This window comes from Eublepharis macularius, chromosome 19 (genome assembly GCF_028583425.1).
Source record: "Eublepharis macularius isolate TG4126 chromosome 19, MPM_Emac_v1.0, whole genome shotgun sequence".
NCBI lineage: Eukaryota > Metazoa > Chordata > Lepidosauria > Squamata > Eublepharidae > Eublepharis > Eublepharis macularius.
Window position 1 is genome coordinate 7,537,077 of NC_072808.1, and position 25,040 is coordinate 7,562,116.

Here is a 25,040-nt window from a genome sequence, read left to right on the forward strand (position 1 = left end):
TGTGTATTGGTGGACCTCTTCTCACTCTTGGCTTCCAAGGACATTTTGGCTTGCCTGTTTTATTCAGAGACTTGACCATTGTGTTCATAGTAAGACCAGACACATGGTGATTCCACACACGTTGGATAATGCATTTCCAATCTTCTTTATAGATCATTTGGAACGGATTTTTTTGTGTGCAGAACAAAAAATCCACCTCAAACGATTGATAAAGTGCATTGAAAGTGCATTATCCAACGTGTGCGGAATCAGCCACAGATGTCTTCCAGACTGCAGCCTTGATCTGGGTTTTCCTTGCCTCTGGAGCACCTCAAAGCACAGCACGTTTGGAGCCACCATTCCACATGGCGGCTTTTTATGTGGAATTTCCCCGTGTGTATGTCCTACCTTTCCTTTACAGACTGTTCAGTTTTGGGAGAGGTGTTTTGTGCTTTGGTCAGAAAAGTTTCGTTGATGCTCTGCCCTGCTTTTCAAGGTTTCCCCCGCCACCACCCTGTTCCTGCCTTAGCATTAAGAATATCCAAGGAGCCACCCAAGGAGTTCATATTTAGAACAATCAAAAAGAGTCCAGTAGCACCTTTAAGACTAACCAATTTTATTTTAGCATAAGCTTTCGAGAATCAAGTTCTCTTCGTCAGATCTGACGAAGAGAACTTGATTCTCGAAAGCTTATGCTAAAATAAAATTGGTTAGTCTTAAAGGTGCTACTGGACTCTTTTTGATTTTGCTACCACAGACTAACACGGCTAACTTCTCTGCATATTTAGAACGACACTCAGGATGTTTTCACCGAGACTCTAAAAGCACTTCTAAGCCTCTTCTGCGGGCGGTACTGGTGGATATGTATGAATGTTGTCCACTTGGTACGGAAAGCAAAAAGTGCCATAACTGGAAAAATCAAATGCACATTCTGTATAGATTAAGCATTAACAGAGAATTGTCAAAAAGCTCCTGAAAAGCTCCCCCTGGTGGTGTGAGGTCTAATGGCCACCGTGAGGGACTGGGGAGGGAGAAATGGTGCCAATTCGGGTGGGACCAGGAACGATCCAAACTTTCACATCCGCACGGCAGCCACCCTTCCTTTGCCACAGTCTTTCCAAACACCCGGTGTGGAAGTGACCACATTTCTTTTTCTCTCACAGTCCCCTCTTGTTTAGCAGATTTCGAAACGACCCAAGAATCTGCCAGCTCAGAGGCAAACTCCACGAGCAAAAGTGGTTCTTCTACATGGGAGAGAAAATATTGCTTCAATTTCCCTTCTCCATACCAACAGTTGCGTGCCTGTTCAAGCTCCCTCCTTGTGTATAGCCAGGATCCAACCAAGGATACTTGACAGGAGTTGAAAGTGTTGGGGGACCTGGCAAGGCATGAATAGGAGTGGAGCGGGGGGGGGGGGGGCAGAACTTGCCGATGTGGATACAACTTAATCAGCCAGGTGTTGACACACAACATGAAGTCAGAGGCTAGCTTCCCCGCAACGCCAGGGGTTTGCTTAACTTTTTAGACTCATCAGTGCGCCAGTGAGGAGGGGGAGGGAGAGAAGTTTAGTGCCAGCTCACCACACCACGTAGATCTTTGCAGAGCAAACCACTTGCAGATGTGATGGGGAGAGAAGGGAAGGGGGGGAAGCTGAGGCATCTGGTAAAGTCTGGAGAAGGGACAGGGCGGGGGGTTGAAGGAAGGAGCCCTAGTCATGTGTAGAGGAAGGAGCAGCCCTCGCCTCTCCTGGTTCACAAACTGCAGAGTTGTCTTTGGACAGGCACACACTCAGAGATAGCCAACATAATGCGAGCTGCATCCACAGCCTATGGGAGACGAGTGCCCCCCCACCCACGCTGCAGTTTTAACTGTGTCATTCAATCTTCACTCACAATATTACATCCAGTCTTCACTCAGTCTCAGCCTTCCTTCTCTTTGTGTCCTAGACAAGATTTGGGGCGGGGGGGGGGAGGCAGGAGGCACGAGTGTTTCATACTTCTTGTCCCTCTGTTTCCTCCGCCACAGCACTTTTTATTGTTGTAACTCTGCCAGTGGGGAGATGCGCAAGGCTGTTTCGGCAACCTCATTACATCTGAAAGATCTGTGGATTTCTTCAGCCCCGGCCGTCTCTGCTTGCCCTCATCTCTCTCATGTTTGGGGAATAATTCTTGACCTTCGTACATGTGATTCCCTTTACATAAGATGAGAGGAATTGAACCTACGGCCTTAAATAAGCAAAGCAGCTGAGTACCTCTTTCTTTGTTGATTAAACCCTTTGGCTTTCTATATGCAAAGTCGACGTGTCGTGTCCCCCTCCCTCGAGTTATGAGAATCAACAGTTTGGTATGGCATTGGGAGAGGGCCCCCTGTTACTTATTATTGGGGGTACCCTAAAGTCCTGGAATCAGGCCTGGAGAAATATCCATTGCAATCCAGGCTTGGGACCAAAATACACTCCATCAAGCAGAGTCACCGAGGTAAACGGCAACAGCTCTGACCTGCTAGAAACTTGCCTGCCAATAAAGCAAGCTCCTCGAGGGAAGTTTGGGGGATTCCTACTGGCCAGCTTTAAACATTTAGTCTTTAATCTAAATTCTGAAGCAGTTGGGAAGTGGGGGATACATAATTTCCAATCCTTTAGAATCTAAAGGACCATCAAGGCATTGTTCGATTCATCTAAAGTTTAGATGAATCGAACGATGCCTTGATGGTCAGACCGGAGGATTAGAATCTAGCGAGTGATGGGCAGGGGTGCCCAAAGATTGCGTTTGGTTGATGATTCTCGTGCCTTGTTACACATTACTGAGCACACATATTGGGTCTGGGGTCCTCACCCCAGTGACCATGAAAAAGTGTATGCTGGAAATTACAGGACTTGCATGGACAACAGATATAAAAGACAAGGGCGGGGAACGAGATGACGTGAAAAAGCTGGCTGGATACAACTCTGTAAAAATGAAAAGCAACCGAGGGCTTTTTTAGGAGAAGTGAGAACGATCAGTGGCTTGAGAAGAGATGGAGTAGGAGCCCCTGCTAGACCGACTATACATGAGTTTGTGGTTCCTCTTTCACTCTCTCTCTCTTCATCTTTTTGCCTCCTCATTATCTCCTACAATGTTGCAGTGAGTATTAGGGTGCATGTGGGAAGGGGCACCGTTGATCATACCAGGAGCTGAGAGCTAGGGTTGCCAGCCTCCAGGTAGTAGCTGGAGATCTCCCGGAATTACAACTGGTCTCCAGGCCACAGAGATCAATTCACCTGGAGAAAATGGCTATTTTGGGGGTGGACTCTATGGAATTATGCCATGCCAAGGTCCTTTCCCTCCCCAAACCCCACTTTCCCCAGGTTTCTCCAGGTTTCACCCCCCAGATCTCCAGGAATTTCCCAACTTGGAGCTGGCAACCCTACCGAGAGCTGAGTGCCAGCGGCGTTTGCAATATCTCTGTAGATGTTGGGGCGCAATTGCTGAGTCCAGAATTATCCAGTTCAGGCGCCAGAATGTTAGTACTGTCACTGTGTAGGAGGTCGGGAGTATGGAGTATGGACTTTATGGTATTATACCTTGTTGAGGTCCCTCCCCTCCTCATATTCCACCCCTGCTCCATCCCCCAAATCTTCAGGAATTCCCCAACCTGGAATTAGCAACCTTGAAGCCCTCTTAGGACTGGTCTACCAAAGCAGTAAAATAAGGTGGCAAATTGTTAAGGCGGTAGAACAGGCTGTACCACTTCAGGCCGCAAGTGAGGAGAGTTGCATTTTATTTTATTTTATGGCCGCACTACCTGAGAGAGCTCTTTGTGATAAAGAAAGACAGATATTCTCTTGCCGAGCTCTACCCGACATTGATGAGCATCCAGTGCTGCTCTGCAAAAGGAAACTCATTCGTGGGTCTTTTAGCTTCTTTTGCTCCAAACTGCTTGCAACAATTAGCCCTGAAAGGGCCATCAGCTCTGCATTCACCAGTTTAGTCTTTCTGAATCTGCCCCTGTCCTCCCAGCACTAGGTCAGCAGAGAGAAGGGAACTCTAGTAACCGAATCCCAGTTTCAGGAGACTTCGTTCTCTCTCTTCTCCTGGCTCCAAAGCTCTCAACAATCCTTGCCTTGTCTAGAGGCCTCTTGGCTGGGTCTCAAGTCAAACAAAGTCGATGGCTGGTTACCGCAAAGCTGAGGTGATTCCGGGGGCTGCACGGCCAAGCCAGGCGGTATGGGAACAACACGGCCATTGAGGGAAGGCAGCCTTGCCCTGGTGAGAGAGAAAAATATATATCTTTGCATTTTGCCAAATTACACTGACAGGGCTTGATGAGCGATGAGAGGTGAGTCGAAATGGGCACTGTATACTGAGAGGAAAGGTGAAAATGGGACTTGCCCGTGTTGTAGCCCTTGAGGAGACCTCAGAAGTAAAGGACAGTTTTGTCTCTTAAAAAGAAGTTTCCCCCCTCTTTTCCATTGAAGGCCCCCTCAGGCCAGTCCATTTTCAACTTTCCCCTCAGAATATGGTGCCCATTTCACACCCTATCAATCAAAGAAGGGTAACTACTGCAACAAAAACTGAAAAGATATATGAATAAAAAGCTCCCAAACTGTGGTGAAAAAACTTAGTAAAGAGTCCAGTAGCACCTTTAAGACTAACCAACGTTATTGTAGCATAAGCTTTCGAGAACCACAGCTCTCTTCGTCAGATGCATGGAGGGTATGAAGAAACTGGCTAGAGATATACTGGACTCTTTACTATTTTACAACTACAGACTAACATGGCTAACTCATCTGGATGTAAAAAAACTTAAAATCTATTCCTGAACAAATAGCATTCTCTTCTGCAGAATACTTATATACATTTCAAAAACAGGAATAGTAACAAATCTACAGATAAATACACAATACCCTCTATTTACAAAACATGGGGGGGGGAACCCAAATGCGTTTTGACAATTGTCCTCCGTGGTTATAGAATACATATTAATAAATAACAATATATAGTAACATACAAACAGGGCTCATTTCGAGGGGAAATGCACAGGAATGCAGTTCCGGCAGTTCCCCAAAGAGGTCACATGTCAGGTGGCCCCGCCCACCTGACTCTCGGCCATTTGGGGCCCATTTCAGCCTGGATTGGGGCCAAAACGGCCTGGATCGGGCTTCTGACGGGTGGTGGATCACTCTCCCGCTCATCAGTGGCCTGATCCTGACCATTTTGGGCCCCTTTTCAGCCCCTTTTTGCCATTTTGGGCCCAATTTCGGCCCTGAATGGCCAGCATTGGGTCCAAAACAGCCAGGATAGGTGATGTAAGGGGGTGTGGCATATGCAAATCAGTCATACTAATGACACACTTCCGGTGATGGCAAGAGGAGTGGCATATGCTAATGAGTTATGCTAATGAGTTCCTCCAGCTCTTTTTCTACGAAATGACCCCTGCATACAAAAAATGTAAACAATGTACAATAAACAAAGGGCTATGGTTGATCTGTATTAAAAATTAAATCTAAAAAAGAGATATTAAAAAATTTAAGGATAAATATATGTATTTCCAAGCTAAAAAATAAATAAATATAAAAATAGATTTTAAAAATCAAATCAGTTTTAAAAATTGACTCAATTTCTGACCTCATTCTGAAAGCTATATATTGTAAAATAAATTGCCTCAACAGCAAGAAAAGAACTACAAAGCTTCTGTATATGATATTAAATCAATTAATGCATAACTCAGAGACAATTAAAAATAAAAAAATTACCACATAATCTATATATGAAAAAATGCATTAAAATATATACAGAACTGACTCCAAAAAACATAAATACTGTTATGTATTCAGTGCCCACTGAGGAAGACAATTGTCAAGACAAGTCTTCCAGCTGCTTGGTTTGAGAATTGGCTCACTGCTAGAGTGTCTGCTTTTGCACACACAAAGTTCCAAGTTCAATCCCTGCTATCACCCACTTTAAAAAGGCAGTAATCAGAAGATCTCTACCAGAGATCTTAGAAAGCTACTGCCTGTCAGAGTTGACAATACCGACCATGATTCCATCTAAGGCAGCTTAATGTGTTTATTGGTGAAATGCAACAAGCAGCCAGCGTTCTCAGTCTTTTCCACACAGCCTTAAAAAGGACAGTTTGATGTTGCACTACCACAATCTGGTGGGGCCTTTTCACACAACTGTTGAACAGGTAGGCAGCTACAGTTAGTGTGTTTGAAAATCCTACCTGTGGCCAGCCGGTCATCTGCATCTTCTGCTAGGGTTGCCAGATCCAGGCTGGGAAATTCCTGGAGACAGATTTCTATAGAAATCAACAGAAACTACACTATTATGGGACTCAGCCGCATTTTACATCTGTGATATTCCATCAGAGGCTTGAGCGGGCTCTCCCATTAATTGTCTACTTCATTGGCTCATCACCTACACGTACTGCAGTGTTTTGTCTATATGAGCAGACTTTTCAGGACTGGAATTAAATAAGACTTTATACACACTGTTGAATACTTGTAGAGTTATACGGTCCATGAATTGCACTTATGAGAATCTGTATACCCATACTGATGGTTTGGCTTTTGTATAGAGTCACTATTGGTTTTGTATTTTGAATTTATGACTCATTTACCTATTCATTGAGTGATTCTATATTATAAGAATTTGTATGAATCGTTATTCATTATTCTATTTATGAGTGTGCATTGAGTTTTCTATTGATTGTTTTCGGAAACCCTTGTGAGGACCACCTGGAGACTGGCAACCCTAGCTGCCACACATAGGGTGCATAGTTTTTTTTAAGGACCCTTCCATAAATCTCCATTTCTTACATTTGCAGGGCTAGGACAATAGCAGAATCCTGCACTTGACAGCGCAAACCCACAGAACTAGCTGGCTGGCCATGGACGGAGAAATAGCACATGCAACTTTTCCTAGGGTCATCGGAGTAGGCCCGTGGTGAATATTGGCAAAAGGGGAGGGGGGATTATTGTGGTTTGCACTGACCTCTAGGGGTCAGGAATGACCATTGCAGCGGGGGAAAGTAAAATGATATATAGGCCATTACAGTTCGTGGATTTGTGACTCATTTGTGACTCGAGATTTCACTTATTTACAGTCTGAGGTCTGACCACGTGACATGGTCCCAAGCTTGTTTTTACTGCTACCTCTTCATCACTGTCATAATTGCATCTTTACATGTTGTGGGGAATTTGGTTGTTCTGCTACTGGGAGGCAGCAGAATTTTGTTTTCATCTATTTGCAGATTTCACCATTCATGGGTGATCCCAGGAATGGAACCTCTGCCACTGGTGATGATCTGCTATAATGTGTGTGGCGGGGGTGCAGGATCATATACATTATCTTGCAAACATATTGAGTGAGTAGTGTAGAGTCGGGATATGTTGAACAGTGATTTTTTTCCAAGTGTATCAAGAGACCTCGTGGCGCAGAGTGGTAAGTTGCAGTACTGCAGCCCAAGCTCTGCTCATGACCAGAGTTCAATCCTGGCAGAAGCCGGGTTCAAATAGCCGGCTCAAGGTTAACTCAGCCTTCCATCCTTCCGAGGTCGGTAAAATGAGTACCCAGTTTCCTGGGAGTAAAGTGTAGATGACTGGGGAAGGCAATGGCAAACCACCCTGGAACAAAAGTCTGCCAAGAAAATGTCGACGTTCTCCCCTCCCCGGGTCAGTAATGACTCGGTGCTTGCACAGGGTCATTACCTTTACCTTTATCAAGAGACCACCTTTTAAATCCCCTCTTCATGTTTTTTCTTTATTTGATGTGTATCCCACTCTTCCTTCCAGTGTGACATTCATGGACCTCTTCCTCATTTTATTTTCACAACAAATTTGTTAAATAGATTTCAGCAGCACGGATAGTTTAAGGTCACTACGTCGTACAGTGGGTTTAGACCCTAGCTCTCCCCACCTGCACTGTAACTGAAGATGTAAAATATTAAACGATTAGAATGTGTTTACCATTTATATATTGCTGCAAATGTTTAAACATTACAACTGCTCGGAAGTAGCAGACAGGCTAGTGTCACATTGATGTAATGTTTGGTAGCCAGAGGTTAGGTGCTGGAGGACCAAACGCCTCTGAGCCTTCTTAAAGACAGAAAAGTAGACCTCCTCGCACAATCTTCCAGTGCAGGGGGGCCTTTTTCCTATCACCAGGGCTTTTTTTCAGTGGGAACGCAGTGGAACGGAGTTCCGGCAGCTCTTGAAAATGGTCACATGGCTGGTGGCCCCGCCCCCTGATCTCCAGACAGAGGGGAGTTTAGATTGCCCTCCGTGCCACTGGAGTGGCGCGGAGGACAATCTAAACTCCTCTCTGTCTGGCAACCGGGGCAGGGCCACCGGCCATGTGACCATTTTCTCCAAGGGCGATTTAAACTTTAAAAAACTCCCTTGTTCCAGCTAACCCAAGGTGACGTCATTGTGCAGTCACCATTGAGTTCCACCTCCTCTTTTCCCAGAAAAAAAGCCCTGCCTATCACACAAACATATCCTTGAAGACAGAGCCCAGGATCGCTTCACAAAAGATTGTGAGCTTGTTAAACGATTGGAAGATTGAACTTCTAATAGTTTAAACAGTCACCTTTCAACAATGAAATGTATATCCCTAACTTGTAACTACCATTTCAGTTTAAGAGTAGAGATAAAGGAAGCGTTCTGAGGACGCTCACATCAGGTACTTGACCTGTGGCGTAAATCCAACTTTCTGAGTTGTGTCAAAACTACACCAGTGTACTAAATACTCAATTGCTGAGTTGCTTCCCACAGCTAGGACGTCTGTCAGATCACAGTCATATATCCCTTCCCTTCATGTGCTGTCTGTGTAGGACTTTGGAGGAGGGGTGTTCTGTGGCATACAAAAATATCTATAGGTTTATCCTGTTGGGGATTTGCAAGTGTTTTCATTTCAGTCACGAAAGAGTTAAACTATTTGTGTTACTTACTTAACTAGTAAAATTTCTTTGCATGTAACCATTAGGGCTTCCGCAGTAGAAAGGGGAGTCTCTAAGGGCCAAGCTACACATGACGAATGGCACTTGAACAGCAAGTGTATTTCTCCCTGTTCACTTGCCCTCCACTCAATCCACTTGCTGTTCAAGTGTCATTCGCCATGTGTAGCTTGGCCCTAAGCATAATGAAGTAGAATTAGGATTTTCTATTGGGCAACCTGTTTATTGGGGGGCGGGGGCAATTAAGTGATGCTATATACTGAAGTTTTATTGTTTGTTCTGTAGTCTTCAGTCCTCCTTTAGTTCACTATATATACTGGCAAGATGTAGTCTGTATAGCATTTATTTTCTTCCCAAGTAACCCTATTTTTAACCTCTTAGTATTCTTACAGAGCTATACTGGTGTCCATTCTCATTACTTCCAAATGCGCAAATTCTGCATCATCTCTGCTAATTTCTTACAAATCCTCCAGATAATCAAAATGTAAGTCACTTTTTTTTACACTTATTTAAGTGTAAAGTTGTAGGCATCAAGGAGATGTGTTGAAGTCACAGACACTAGCCAACAGCCCCAAAACAGGACTCTTCCCCCAGTTCAAGTAGAACTATATTGAAAACATGCATCCCTCTCTATATGTTGTCAAGTCACCTCTGACCTATGGCGACCCTATGAATGAAAGTCCTCCAAAATGTCCTATCACTGAGGGCCAAGCTACACATGACGAATGACACTTGAACGGCAAGTGGATTGAGTGGAGGGCAAGTGAACAGGGAGAAATACACTTGCTGTTCACGTGTCATTCGTCATGTGTAGCTTGGCCCCTAGTCTAACATCATACTGGCTGTTCAGTCAAACTACCTCTTGGCATTCTTGAGAATAAAACAGAGGAGGGGAGAGCACGAAAGGAAAGATTTAAAAAGTGTGATGTGGATAATGCATTGTGTTGGAATCCTAGGAATGATAGCTATCTAAAGTTTAGTAAGATGCATCCCTTATTGCTGGCCTCTGTCACTCAGTAGTGATTCTCCTAGTAGTTGTTAAATTTAGGCTAAGTAGGTTGTAAGCGAGTTGCAAAAGAGCTGGGAAACAACAGGGAGTGTTCATTGTAGGTTGTAAAAGCCCTTTGGGCAGCAGTCATTCAGCCATGCCCATATTTTGTCCAGTCCCTAGCACACGATTGCATTAGCATACAATAAGTGTGACACAGACTGACACGGCTAACTCCTCTGGATCTATGTAACTGAGAGTAAGGGCCAAGCTACACATGACGAATGACACTTGAACGGCAAGTGGATTGAGTGGAGGGCAAGTGAACAGGGAGAAATACACTTGCCATTCACGTGTCATTCGTCATGTGTAGCTTGGCCCTAAGAGACTTGCTCAGATCCTGCAAACTGGAGGACACGGCTTCTTTGATCGAGTCCAAGCTTCCCTTCATTTCCACCGGCCCCACATTTTCAACAACAAGGACAGATGCCCGTTTCACTGTTAAGCAAGTTTTTATTTATTTGTAATGTATTTATTGCACTTCAATATTAGACAAAAAATAAACTCTCTCTCTCTTTCTCGTCGGCATCTTTTGTGAGTCTTTGGACTCCCAGCAGCAACAGCAGCAAATAAAACCCTCTCTTTTTTTTTCCTTTTGCAGCAAATATACTCCGCTTTAGGGAGGGAATTCTCTCTCTCTCTCTCTCTTTTAATATATATATATATCATACCTTTCCCTGCCCCTACCCCAAGATTTCTAAGAAAAGTGCAATGTTTGGTTTTATTTCAATGCAGGGTTGAACGGCGACGGCAGCAGCAGCGTCCTTCCCACCCTGCCAAGAACACTTAACATCCCCACGTCATGCACACAGGAGAGCGACTATTCATGCCATGACATCTCCTGTACATGGTTATGTGAACACCTGATATGTATCAATGCCGGCCACACCCAAAGTGGGATGCAACTGGGAAGAAGAGGGAGTCCATGTTCCCTGTTTGGTCCTCTCTCTTACAAATTTTTCAAAAAGGGTTTGGGGTCCCCAGACTGATGTACAGCATCAGAAGGGGAAAAGTCATTATCAGGACGCTTAATAGTCAGAGCTGTAGGTGATCCCTGTCCGCAATTGTGCCACGTTTAGGTTGCCAGACCTACGCTGGCAACAGGCAGGAGGTGGATGGAGGTTGCCAAAATTGGTGTCACTCGAGGCAGAGATGTCAGTTCAGGCGGAGAACCATAAATGGCATTGCCTCGTTGCGAGATGCTCTAGGAATTTCCCCAAATTCAGTGGTCTTGGGGAGATTCCTAGAATGTCCACTTGACACATCAATGTCACTTCCGGATCCAGAAGTGATGTCACTGCATTGAGCAACACAGATTCCTCCTCGTTTCTGACCTGCCATTTCAATGATCGGGGCGGGGGGCGGCAGAGGAGTACGAGCGGGGGGGGAGGGGTGTTTGCCTACCAAATGGCATCCTTAAAGATGTTTCCCTTGGGGGTTCGGATTTTATTACTCTCTTCTGCTAAGTTCTTCTTCAAAGGAAGAAGACTTGGCGGAACAGAGTCAACCCATGCTATCTGGGACAGAATTCAACATCCTGAGATTTAAATATTTTTTTTAAAAAAATTAAGTTGCTAGCCCTTATGGCTGAGGAGATGTCGCACATGTCAGCCTTGGCCTTGTGAAATCCCAAGCCAAACGGCATCCTAACGTGTCCGAGTCAGTTCTTCAAACATGTTTTCACCTCAGTCACCTGTAGAGCAGGATAGCTTGACAAGTATGAATCTGAAGTACCAAATTGATGCGGAATCCTCTTTCCTTGGCACTTTTCCTTTCACAGCTTCTTTCCACAGCTACCTTGCTCCAGCTAGAATCAGAGCCCAGCTGAGGGGGACTGTGGGCGTAAAAGCAGAAGCTGAAAAAAGCATTCAGCATCTCCACACCACGTGCCCCATTGGCACGTTTAATGACACGCCTCCCTCTTGCCGTACAGATGACCCATGTTTGAAGCCACCGGTCTGCCCCCATCATTTGCGATTTGGGAAACCCAGAAGCAGAATTCCCAGAGATCAGTGGATCTCCAGAGTTTCCGGAGTCCTCCATCTGCCCCCGATTTCACAGCTAGCAGTAAGGGAATAAATCGTGCAAATTAATTACATAGTTGTTTCATTTGCATAACTTATTCAGGTCACATATTTTGGCGTTTCTTGGCACACAATCTGATTTTTTTTTTTAAGTGCAGAGTAGACATAACCGCAGTTATGGGGAATGGGGGAAGCTGGAACCAGGACTTTCAGGTCTGATTCCTTCCCCTTCTGGGGTTTGCTGATGATTCGGAAAGGGTGAGCATGCCATAATTCCAGGGTTATTCTATCCTCAGCTCTAGAACAGAGATGGGATCCAGTAGGAGCAAAGGCAGTTTGGAGACAGCAAAGGATGCAGGAATTCCAAGTCTATTTCTGCATCCCACTCTTCTGCCTCCAAGGAGCCTATCCTATAAAGGTTAGCATGGGAGACTAGGCACTGGGAATCTGAGAGGGACTACTCACAGCTTTAAACTGTCAGGGACAAAAAAGCACCATTACCCCAAAAGGACCAGCAAGGTTGGACAGAACGGTATTTAGGAGTGTTTGTTTTGTTTAGCCCTTTCTTCCCCAAAGCTTCACTAAACTCGTCATTCTAAATCTTACTCGGCAGGGTAGGATTCCTGACTTATCAAAGCCGTCTTCTTCATCCCCCATCGAGTCATCCGAGGATGCTCTCTCCCCTTCCATCTGAACTCCCTTTCTGAGAAACCAACTCCAAATCACATTAGCATCACCCACGGCCATTTTGAGTGCAAGTCTTTGTCTATGTACTGGTGGAAGCTCCTTTGTGGTTTTGAGACATTTACAAAATATACACTATATAGATACCCACATCAGACAAGACAAAAATTTTTAAAAAGAGGTTGTGGCCCCCACTTGCTCAGTTGGGAAGGAGTGGTAGAAACCGGCTAGCTTGCGTAGTTCTACTTTAGATCTGAAGAGAAGTTACCCAGTAAAATCTGCAATATATATTGGACATCTTTAAGACAATGCAGCAGCTAGCACCCCCGTATGTGCTACTATTTCTCCAGGGAATAGAGTCAAAAGAAGTCTAAAACTTGGAGCTATGGTAGCATGCAGATTAAAGAAGGGAACTAAGAGCTTTTTCGTCCCAAGAGCTACCCATAATTTCTATTATGTACAATGCTCTCATTGTCTTTATATACAGAACAGAACCTCAAGACAATATCACATGGGGGGGGGGGAATGATGTATATATAACACACATTTTGAAACAACAGTACAATGCATGTCCAGTTCATTTGCTTGATCTCCTCTAGCAAAGAAATGATCTTCAAGCCGCACAGTGTCACGGAGAGCGCTGTCTGTGCAATGCGCTTCTCTGCCTGTATCTGATCTCCTCACCAGGAGCACTGGAGTAGGTCCCAGCTGTGATGGACAATGGTTCCTCGCCTATGCCAGATCCCTTCTGCTCCTTGTCCGCCATCGTCTTCTTTCAAAGAGCAAAATTTAGTCCCATCTGTTAGATTCGCTTGATACTCGGTTCTTCTTCTCCCCAGTTCCTCGGGTTTAAGAGGCTGACTGGTCTAGCAGGTTTAGGGGTTGATCCGGAAGGCAAGGAGTTTCTCCGAATGCTGGTTGTTGAGGGTCCTCAGGTCCGGGAGACGGAGCAGCAGCTTGGGGAAGAGTGTGGAGTCGTCCGGATGCTTTTTGGTTACTAGAGTTCTCAAGGCCCGTATTAAAGTCTCCTGGAGGATCTCCACACCATCCACATCAGAGATGCCAGAGCGATCTAAGGACCAGAGCAGAGACGTCAAATTGACCGAAACAGGGAAGATGTGGATAATAAACAAGATTTTGGGGAGGAATTTCCCCCCCCAAACAATACTTAGGAGGAAAATGAAATAGGCCGTTTCCACACAGCTTACCTTATTCTGCAATAGATCCAGAGGAGTTAGCCGTGTTAGTCTGTAGTAGCAAAATCAAAAAGAGTCCAGTAGCACCTTTAAGACTAACCAATTTTATTTTATTGTAGCATAAGCTTTCGAGAATCAAGTTCTCTTCATCAGATGCCTGATCCGAATCAGGCATCTGATGAAGAGAACTTGATTCTCGAAAGCTTATGCTACAATAAAATAAAATTGGTTAGTCTTAAAGGTGCTACTGGACTCTTTTTGATTTTGCTTATTCTGCAAAATAGCGAAATCTCGCAAGAAGATGCTGTTATCGCGTCTTCTCGTGCGATAACAGCATCTTCTCACGAGATTTTGCGCGAGATTTCGCTATTTTGCAGAATAAGGTAAGCCATGTGGAAACGGCCCTGGTTACACTAATTACCTGACTGCTAATATCAAACTGCAAAAACCTGATCTTTTTGCTAACGTTTACTTATTCATTACATTTCCAACTCCTTTATTAGATAAATCTGCCCCACTTAGATAAATCTGCCCCACTGGCTCATGAGGGTTCCTGGATTCAATTTCGAACAGGAAAAGCTACTGAAGCTTCTGTCCCAGATAGGCTGTGTCAATCCCTCTCCCAAGCTATGATCCCATGATAGGGCCCACGCCTACCTGCTGAGACAAGGACCACAGCCATGAAAAGAGCCATCTCCTGAGCATCCAAGCCCAGAGAACTGAGTTTCTCACTGAACTCGAACATGGCGTCCAAGAGGGACCCCATTCCCATGGTGCGTAGGCTACAGAGAGAGTACGTCTCCCCGCTCAGAAAGGTCACCACTTTCTCCTTGGCGCTGAACAGGGAGGAGAAGCGCACCATCAACACCTGGGAAGGGAGAAGAGAGAGAGAAGGAATGAGATATGGCCATTGTCAACAAACAGAGGGTACTCTTTTGACAAATTGTCAACCACTGAAGAAGAGCCTTCCATAGATAAGGAAGTGGCCGTTTTCTCAGTCCTGCCTGCTAAAAGTTGGGCCTCGTTTGAGGGAGAGGTGGTATTATAAAAGTCTAATAAATAAAGATGAAATAAAGTGTTGAGGTAGAATGCATGATATGGACTTTGGCAAAATAGTTAAGTTAAAATAGAAATAATCTGTATAGAAGCATTAGACCGTATTAAGATATAGCAGTGAGAATGTACACAGAGACTGCTTGTTTTGACCTTTAGTTGATCTAAAATCGAATTCTGTGTAGGAAAAAGATCGTGTTTAGTTTGTGAAGATACACAGGAGTTGGAATAGGAGATGTCATACTGATGAACTCTGATTAAGGTATGCTTTGTGCACTCTGTATTTTATTATAACAACTCTTGTAGTGTGAAATCTTATTGTTCCTCTGACCCTGTTATCCCCCCTTAATAAATTTATTATTTATTTATAAATAAATAGCTGGAATGAGCTACTTACATAAAGGAGCGGATTTAAACTTAATTGTATTTATTATTGCTTTCCTCTTCATGTGAGTATCTACAATGCAGCTCGCAGAGTTGCCAATAACAATACTACGTCCAACACAATAAAGCATCATACACTGCTCAGAACAACTGGATGCAATAATCCTATACAGTCCAATTTTTGAAATCCAACTGGTAAAGACACAGTCCAAAGGAACTTTATAGGATTATTAATCCTTTATAGCATTATTGCTTCCGCTTGTGGTTCTAAGTAGTGTATTTATGGTTAAGGACCTTTGTAATAGTTTGTATTCATAGTATTTATGATATTTATTGTTCTTTGAGTACTTTCAGCACTTAGCACTTTTTATATAAGAAAGTAATATATAAAAAGAAAAAATAAATCCAATACTATATATTTCAGCAATTGATATGGTAATGTTGTGTTCTACCCTCTGGCAGGTTGTTCCTTTACTATGCATGTAGGAAGGAACACGTAGAAAGTACTACTGACCTGGAAGGTGCCCGCTTTGAGTAGCATCACTTGGTCCTGCTGGCACAGTGACTGGAAGCCGGGGATGCTCTTGGCAAACTCCACCACCTCCTTGACGGCTGGCGTAAAGCACTGAGAAAACTCTTCCCACACCTGCTGGCTGCTCTTGCCGTTGCTACAGTAGGAGATAGCATTCAGAGGGCACGCCTGCATGGAACAAAGATGATGGAGAAGGAAGGTTTAGGGCTACCTATCAGTTACTGCGTTCAGCTCAAGGTATTAGTTATTACATACACAGCTCTTCATGGCCTTGGTCCGGCATACCTGAGGGGCCGCCTCCCTCCCTATGTTTCTCTACGGCAGCTTCGCTCATCTGAACAGGGTCTCCTTCAGGTGCCAGGCTGCACATGGGCAAAATCAACAGCAGCCCATACCTGGGCTTTCTCTGTGGTGGCCCCTATTCTGTGGAATGACCTGCCTGGGGAAGTCAGAAGAGCCCCCACTCTCCTGGCTTTCCACAAACGATGCAAAACCGAATTATTCAAAAAGGCTTTTTACTCAAATGGGAGGGGTGTATAGTAGGGACGGGGTCTCAGATGCTTTGCTAATGAGTTAGGGACCATAGACTTCACCACTATGTTGCCTTACATATTATCTGTTGCTTTAAATATGTATTCCTATGTACTACCTCTGCTTTATGTTGTCTAATGTCAATCTTAGAAGTGATTATGTTCTGTTCCAGTATTTTCTTCTACTTTGTATTGGATTCTTGCTAACGCTATGTCTTTTTAAACCTGTATCTATTTACCCTATGGCACTGTTTATGGAAATATCCTTGACACTGTATGGAAATGTACTTGATACAGTACAAAAATGTTGATTATACTAAGCTCGTACTGTGCAATCCGCCTTGAGTCTCAGTGAGAAAGGTGAACTATAAATGGCATACATACATACATACAGAAAAAGAAAGAAAGAAAGAAAGAAAGAAAGAAGAAAGAAAGAAAGAAAGAAAGAAAGAAAGAAAGAAAGAAAGAAAGAAAGAAAGAAAGAAAGAAAGAAAGAAAGAAAGAAAGAAAGAAAGAAAGAAAGAAAGAAAGAAAGAAAGAAAGAAAGAAAGAAAGAAAGAAAGAAAGAAAGAAAGTTCTATGCAAGAGCCCAGATTCTAGGGAAAAATCTGAACGCTTCTAGCAGGCAGGCGAGACGATTCATTAACTTGCTTTTCTATCGAAAAGTATTTCTCCCACCTTATGCCACAACAACAAAGTCTCGGGACATGTATCATCCAAATAAAACCCAGCAATTAAATTGCCCTGATTCAGGAGGGCTGTTTCTTAAAAAAACAAAGGTTTCAAGCCATAAATAGCCTGGAAGCCCCACCCTTTAACCTGTACCTCCAGATTAAGGGAGCAGGCAATGGTTACCCGGCTGATGAGGGATTAACACTTTGCATATGCTTAGAAACACTCCCTTAATTATTCATTCTCAGGCACCACAGCAGACAGCCTGGCATTCAGACAAGTTTCCGGGTCTTAGTTCCAATTAAACCCTTCTATGGCTGTAGGAGTGGTTAAATGTTTTGTACGTGTCTGCTGCACAACCAGTCTGATCCCGATTTCAGACTAAGGGCCAAACTACAAGTGATGCCTGACACAGGTTGGACACTTGTCAGCTTCCCTCAAGTTTTGACGGGAAATGTAGGCAGCTTGGCGGAATGTTGGGCAAGTGACAGTTGAAAAGTCCGTTGGACAGCAGTCAGAGAGCCAAGCTGCAAGAACAGGACGCCTACATTTCCCATCCAACCTGTGTCATTCGTCACTTGTAGCTTGGCCCTGACACTGTCATGAATCCCACATGACTGAATTTATGTAGAATGGTCCTCTATTTAGGCCACCAGACAGATTCTGCCCTGCAGACACAACAGTCTGGCTTAAAAGGTTGTTTTCTCTCCTCGGGAAACTATAAAGGTGGCAGCTCAACAACTAACAAAGAATCCACAGCTGTTTTGCCAATTCCTAGGATACATTGGTGGAAGCCATGACAGTTCAAGTGGTATAAAACCACTGTCAACAACAGATGCAGTAAATAAGCCCAATCGAAGGATTTCTTTTTCTATAGCAGCTCCTGCCTCATGCTCAGCTTCCATTTCTTTCTAAACGTGTGTATTTATTAAAATATTTATATCCCTCCTTTCAGTACAAAATCTCCAAGGTAAGCTGCATTATTACCCTTGGGGCTCTCAAAGAGACTTGCCATTTTTCAAACACGAACTAAATATTGCTCTTCAATGCTGCTGTATCGCCAAACAACACCAGAGGGAACTCAAAGCTTTCTAAACGTATAGATGGGGTGATTTCCCACAGCAGAGTTGGGCCCAGTTTTGTGATTTGTCAGACTTCCTCAACTGCAGGAGGTGTCCCCCCCCCCGCCTTTAATTTTAAAATCAAACACACTGAGGCTCAAGCTAGAAATCACGTTGTGTTCCTTTTCAGGCTTCTTACCTTTCACATCAATGGAGATTCCCCTAAGAATCCTTAAACATAAAAGGCAAACTGTGTTGCCAACGATGCACGTTTTATCCTGGTATGCCTGCTCAGGAGAACCAGGATAAAAAGTGCGTCACGGCCAATAGAGCCTCCAGAGGCCAGCGCAGCAGCGGAACAGCCAGGCAAGCCGGCCCGCCCCTCTGGAGGCCACACTATTTTCTAGAGCCCTTTTTGTTTTTAAATGGGCTCTGTTGCTAGTTCATAAATAGGGCAAGATGGAGATAGAGCGTCATCTCTTTTTTGGCCCCAAAGGAATTAGGTATACTGTTACTGAACAGGGAAGCTCAATCAAAAACCTGGGCTTATAGCCACGAATGCCTTTCTTCCACAAATATATCGGATTCTTGGATGGGAAAAATGGCCTGAATATAAACGGCGACCACAATTTCCTATAGTGACAAATTCCTCCACTAGGTACTTACAATGCCTCGGCTGGTTGTGCCCCGCCACGGGCAGCCCCTCTGGGCATTTGTCTCAGGATAGCCATACTCAAAGGCTGGGTAACGCCCAGCATTGTGCAGATAACCAGCCTGCTGGGCCTGGAAGATCTCGTTGCCAAAGCAACGGGGACTATTGTCCATGTAACTGGGTGATTCCTGCGAGCCATAACTGGACAACCGCAAGGTAGCCGATTCATACTGCCCGTAGCCATAGGAGTTGTTAAGTTGCTGGTCGTTGAAGTTGGTCAAGGGGCAGGCCTCTGCCCCCGGAGTGCCTTCGCGCTTGCCCAGGCGGTCTTGCCCGCTCACAAAGATATCGTGGTAAGCCCTTGAGATGGCATTGATGGCTTCCTCTTCTTGGATGTTTGGGCTGGGTGGGGCATCTGCCTCCGGGCTCAGGCCGACGTCCATGGGGGCCTCGTTCAAACTGTTCATGTAGCTCTGCATCTCGTCAAGCAGGCGCTGTTTCTCTCGCTTAGGGATGCGTCCGAAGCGCACAGCTGCAGAAGGAAACAAAATGGTGGGAGGGGGATGTGAGTGCCGCGGGGAAGGACTATGAAATAACCAGCGAGAAAGAGTAACAGCAAACATGACTTGGACCATGATGGGAGAAAAAATCCTCCCTTTCACTACTGCAGTGGACCTGGCAGCCCTATGTACAGAAAACCTGCTGTGGTTTTTTAGAAAAACTGCCTGACCCTTTGGCGTCATTTGCAACGACATAAGAATACAGCTTTGACTGGCAGTGTTCAGATCAGGTATACTTCTTCATAGACCCCCCCCCCCCCTGAGTATGCAGTGCAGATGATTTTCCATCCTGGGATTGGTGTCGGTGGCTCGTTTTGACAGAATTCTGCCCAAAGTAAAAAGGGCTGCCACAAAATTCAAGGAGCCAGTGGAAAAGCCAAAATTAGCAACCCGCTTCTCAAGCTTCTGGGTAAATCCATCATGCGCTCAGAAGAGAAGCTGCGGCCATTAATCAAAGGACGCCGCCTGCTCTCTGGGTGTTAGTGGCTCCCCCTTCCTTCCTTCTCCGTTGCTCTGGAAATCCTAGCTCAGAAGCATAAATCAGCCCAAGGTTCCCATTTATCAGCCGAGGATTTGCTGACATTGTGCCCTGTGAGAGAACAGCAGCAGCAGCTAGCCAAACGTTTCTGCCTTAAAGGGCTGGTTTTGTCTGCATGATTGCGCATAGCGGCACAATAATCTCACCCACTCTCTCTCCCGTCCCATTTCCCAGCGATGTAAGGGAGATGCAACCAGTTTTGCCATTCGTTTCCAGAAAGCGTTCTTTATACCCTAGTCGAACAATCTAACCACTACATCATGCCGGCTCAAGTAAAGAGAGCCAGCGTTGTATAGTGGTTAGAGTGCTGAACTAGGATCTCAGAGAACCGGGTTCGAATCCCTACTCTGTCACGGAAGCTTACTGGGTGACTTTGGGCCAGTCACACACTCTCCGCCTAACCTACCTCACAAGTTTGGCATGAGGAAAAAATGGAGGAGAGAAATATTATGTAAGCCTTTAGAATGAGGATCTCCTGTTACCCATGCGGGGGAAAAATCTTCCTGTAATTCTAGCACATCATCATCATCGTTGTTATTGTTATCATTATTGTTGTTGTTGCTGTTCCCTCACTGTCTCCTGTTTCTGGCCCCGCCCAAATACTCACCATCTCTCGACATGCCCACAGCCAGACACTTCTTGAAACGGCAGTGTTGGCAGCGGTTGCGATTCATCCGCATGATCATGCAGTTTTCGTTCTTCACGCACATCTTATAGTTGATGTTCTGCTGTATGCTCCGGCGGAAGAACCCCTGGGGAGCAGGAGAAGGGAGGGGCGGATTCAGTGGGTGGTAGCCCAGGGAGCGGCGATATTATATTTAATTTCTGTCTTAAGAGTTGCCTCAGCATAAGCTAAGGCCATATCCTCTGGCTTCCTTTCCAGATCAACACAGGGCCAAGCTACAAGCGACAAATGACACTTGAATGGCAAGTGTATTTCTCCCTGTTCACTTGCCCTCCACTCAATCCACTTGCCGTTCAAGTGTCGTTCGTCACTTGTAGCTTGGCCCTCAGTGGGTTTCATGCAGATTACATTTGCGGATGATGGAAGAAGTGGGGTAATTTTCACCAATTCCCTCTTCCTGCCACAGACCTCCAATTTGCCTCTCACACTCAGGGGTCATTTCGTAGAAAAAGAGCTGGAGGAACTCATTAGCATAACTCATTAGCATGTGCCACACCCCTTGCCATCATCGGAAGTGTGTCGTTAGCATAACTGATTTGCATATGCCACACCCCCTGACATCCCCTATCCTGGCTGTTTTGAACCCAATCCTGGCCATTCAGGGCTGAAATTGGGTCCAAAATGGCAAAAAGGGGCTGAAAAGTGGCCAAAAAGGGGCCCAAAATGGTCACGATCAGGCCGCTGCTGAGTGGGAGAGTGATCCACCACCTGTCAGAGGCCTGATCCAGGCCGTTTCAGCCCCAATCCAGGCTGAAACGGGCCCCAAATGGCTGAGGGTCAGGTGGGTGGGGCCACCTGACATGTGACCTCTTTGGGGAACTGCCGGAACTGTGTTCCGGCATGTTCCCCCTCGAAATGAGCCCTGCTCACACTACTCCTGAGGGTGCCCTGTCACCCAAGAACAGAATTTCAGGGAGTTCAGCAGCATACAGGGTAGAGGGACAGAGGGACGTTCTGTCCCCCTGACTTGCACAAGCGGAAAATTTAGTACGGATTCAACCCAAAGACCTGACAGTATCAACACAGATTTTTTTTAAAGGATCCTTTATAATTCTCATTGATGCAGTTTTATCTAGGGAAAAAAACGTGAAGGAGAATTTGCTTTGCCAGATTCACCGGATACACCGTAAAAAAATACCTGTTGATCTCCCCCGCCGCCCTTTCCCTTCCCACCATTATCCCTCAAACTCACCTTGCATCCTTCACAGGCATGGACCCCATAATGGAAGCCAGAGGCGATGTCACCGCAAACTTTGCAGAGTAGCACCATCCCTCCAGTCTCTATTGAGGGAAAGAGGAACTTACTTATTTCAAACATTCCTGGGCATACCCTTTTCTCATGCCGACTGCGTGAGAATCTTCACCTGAATAGGTCCTCCCAAGGCAGCAAGTATTTAAACATTTTTTAAAAAATTAAAACATTTACATTCAAAACAGGGAGGAGAGTCAATAACGGTTATTGGGGGAATGCCAAACAAAACAAACAAGTTTTCGCATGGCAGTGGAGGCAAACGAATCTCCCTGGGGAGGGAGATTGTGGTTAACTCTCCACTCTGGACATCCCGACGCACTGCAGCCATCTTAGGGCTTAGTGTGCTCCTAGATTATAAGGTCAAGCAAAACTTTTGTCTCTTTCAATATATATATATAGGTAAAGATAGACCCCTGTGCAAGCACTGGTTCATTACTGACCCATGGGGGGACGTCACATCACGATGTTTTCTTGGCAGACTTTTGTTACGGGGTGGTTTGCCATTGCCTTCCCCAGTCGTCTACACATTACCCCCAGGAAACTGGGTACTCATTTTACCAACCTCGGAAGGATGGAAGGCTGAGTCAGCCTTGAGCCGGTTTCTTGAACCCAGCTTCCGCCAGGATAGAACTCATGTCATGAGCAGAGCTTGGACTGCAGTACTGCCGCTTACCACTCTGCGCCACGGGGCTCTCTCTATATATACCTTTGTTTACCAGCCTATCAGCATCTTGACAAGGAGACAATGCAAAAAAAGTTGCTGTCTCTGAGCTAGAGAGATGACCCCAGAAGCCAAGGTTCAAATTCCCATCATGGCAGGACCATCATGTTCTTTGGAGGTGGCTTTAGGCACAACCCATCTCATTCCCAACTTTAAAAACAGAGAGTAAAAACTCACTGGCTCTGAAGATAAATTACAGGAAACATTGCTAACTGCCCCTGAGCTTTTGAGAAAATCCCCAGCTCCAACATGAAATTGTGAGCCACTTACTCGTAAAGGTGCCGGCGGCTCCATTCTGTTTGGCGGCAGGCACTCTGCTCTGCGTTGGAGGCGACGGGCCTTTGTTGGAATAGCGAACTGCCTCGGGGAACTGGAAGGCGACCTTCGGCGAGGAAGGAGAGCTGGCTGTTTGTGGCTTGATGGCCCCGATCTCAGTAAGGGTCAGCTCTTCCAACGAGGAGGGCAGAGAGTGTTGGGGCGAAGGCACCAGATATCCGCTGGGAGGGCTGCCTGGGGTAGGGCTGGAGCCGGCAGTTGAGCCCACATACAGGATTACACCACCTAGGGAGGCCAGAAAGAGGGAGAGGATGGTCAGCATTTATTTTATTTTATTCAACGTATACCGTCTTTCCTGCAAGCAGGCTCAGGGCAGCTTCCAACAAGATATACCATTAAAATACAACAAAACATTGACCCGCATAGCGTGAAAAGTCCAGGCACCACCAAGCAAACCGGGCTACTGCAAAACCACCGTAAACCACGGGCACTGCCCTGATGTAACTCCAGGGTGGCTGCAAGAGGAGGGTATGGCGGTCAGAAGGGGGACAAAATGCTGGCCCCTGGTCCAAGGCCCGGCAGAACTGTAAAAGGTCCTGTAGGGCCCGGATCTCCATTGGAATTATCGTCGTGGGTCCTGAACACTAGCAGACAATGGATTTAGTCCAAACCCTACCCATCCCAACTTTCCCTTGAAAAACTCCAAGGAGATTCTCCCGTGTGTCCTCAAACGGTGTCTGCCCGTGGCTTCCTGTCCTCTTACAAGGTAGCACCCACCTCCAATTGAAAGCATTGGTGAAAACACCGATTGATTTTAAACGAGGCTCTTGAACCAGAGCTCTTTGTCCTGTCCTTGGCAGATGCAGTAAACAACTTCTCTCCCTTTTTCCTGAAAGCCTTGTAAATATTTGAGTCAACGGTTTGACCTGCCAAAAACTTTCTGTGTGGGGAGCAAATGGGGGGGAACTGGCCTCGAAGGGGGTTACTGTCAGCACAGATCTTTGAGTACGGCTCTCAAAGCTTCCTTTTAGTGTGGCGTTGATCCGCAGCAGGGCTGGCAGCAGCAGCGGAAGGTGTGAAGCCACTGTCCGACTGAACACACGCAGAGCGGCTTCAGGACAGAGCCAGGGAAACAGCAGGGCATGTGGCCAAGAGACATGTGATGCCGAAAAGTAGGGCAAATGGATGGTACACATAAACAGGGACTGATCCCAAGCGGCCATCTGAAATCCATCTCAGGAGGCGAAGCACGAAGAAAAGGCAATGCCAAGACCCCACAAGATGATACTGCTTATGCCAAAGCAGAGAATCCCTTTGGCTCAAGATGGAGCTTCTCAGGCCAGCAGACCACGGCAGACCACACCAGGCATTCTTTTAAAGGTACTGGCACAAGACGGCTTGATTCATTATTCCTCAGTGTTCTTAAAACACCTAAATCAAATCAGCAGGAATTCCTGACTATGAACCGGGCTACCAAGTTGAGAAATTCCTGGATATTGGGGGGCAAAGCCGGGGGAATGCAGGGTTTAGGGAGGGCATGGACCTCAGCGAGGTATCCTACTATATAAAAATGGAGCCGTGTTCTTGAGAGCTCACCCTTTTATCCTGGCACAGGCACGACCCGTGCAAGCCTCTGCAATCTCAGATGGACCTGCAGGTCAGATTTCCGCTTGTTTGTGGCCAAATCGGGCTGGTGCAGGCCGCAGAAACGCTACCAGGGCTGCACGGCAGGCCCTGGAGTGCCCGTGCGCTCTGCACTGACCCGATTTCCACCTGTTTGAGGGCAAATTGGGCCGGTTATGCCATAAGAGTCCACTCTCAAAAGCAGCCATTTTCTTCAGGGGAACTGATCTCTACGGCCTGGACATCAGTTGCCATTTAGCTACCACCTGGCAATTCGCAACCCTTCTACTGAGAGTCAATATACTGTGCTATGCGGATTACAGCATCGGTCCTCAAGTTTTTTTAAACTGATTGTCACTTCCAAGGTTACTTTTTGGGACACATTTGCAAAGGAACACTGTCCTCCTTTTCACCTTCCCAGCTACATATCACCGAACAATGAACCACACACACACACATGTACACAAGATCAAAGACAAACCCAAATTTACCATCACGCCTTCTTTTCCCAATTCAACCTGTTCCTCCTGGCTTTGCAACTTACCTGTGATGCAGCCTACTTTTGGAACGTAACCCACAGTTTGAGAATCACCAACTTCTGAATGTTGGGTTTAGGCAAGGAGACCTGGGTTC

General features: G+C 45.7%; 1 protein-coding gene across 3 annotated transcripts in view; it reads right to left on the reverse strand.

Annotated features, from left to right (window-relative positions):
- Positions 1-10,397: 10,397 nt before the first annotated feature.
- LOC129346551 (nuclear receptor subfamily 1 group D member 1-like) overlaps positions 10,398-25,040 on the reverse strand; it is a 39,860-nt gene continuing 25,217 nt past the window's right edge. Inside the window, exons 1-8 of one of the 3 annotated variants that reach the window (XM_055003893.1) lie at positions 23,461-23,520; positions 22,779-23,069; positions 21,728-21,816; positions 20,458-20,602; positions 18,767-19,284; positions 15,820-16,005; positions 14,526-14,736; positions 10,398-13,744 (exon numbers count right to left, since the gene is read on the reverse strand). In XM_055003893.1, the coding sequence (XP_054859868.1) occupies positions 13,548-13,744; positions 14,526-14,736; positions 15,820-16,005; positions 18,767-19,284; positions 20,458-20,602; positions 21,728-21,816; positions 22,779-23,069; positions 23,461-23,464 (1,641 nt within the window). In that variant the 5' untranslated portion in view covers positions 23,465-23,520 and the 3' untranslated portion in view covers positions 10,398-13,547. Of the gene's footprint in view, positions 13,745-14,525; positions 14,737-15,819; positions 16,006-18,766; positions 19,285-20,457; positions 20,603-21,727; positions 21,817-22,778; positions 23,226-23,460; positions 23,521-25,040 lie in introns of those variants that run through there. The other 2 variants (XM_055003892.1, XM_055003891.1) reach the window with 2 other exon arrangements.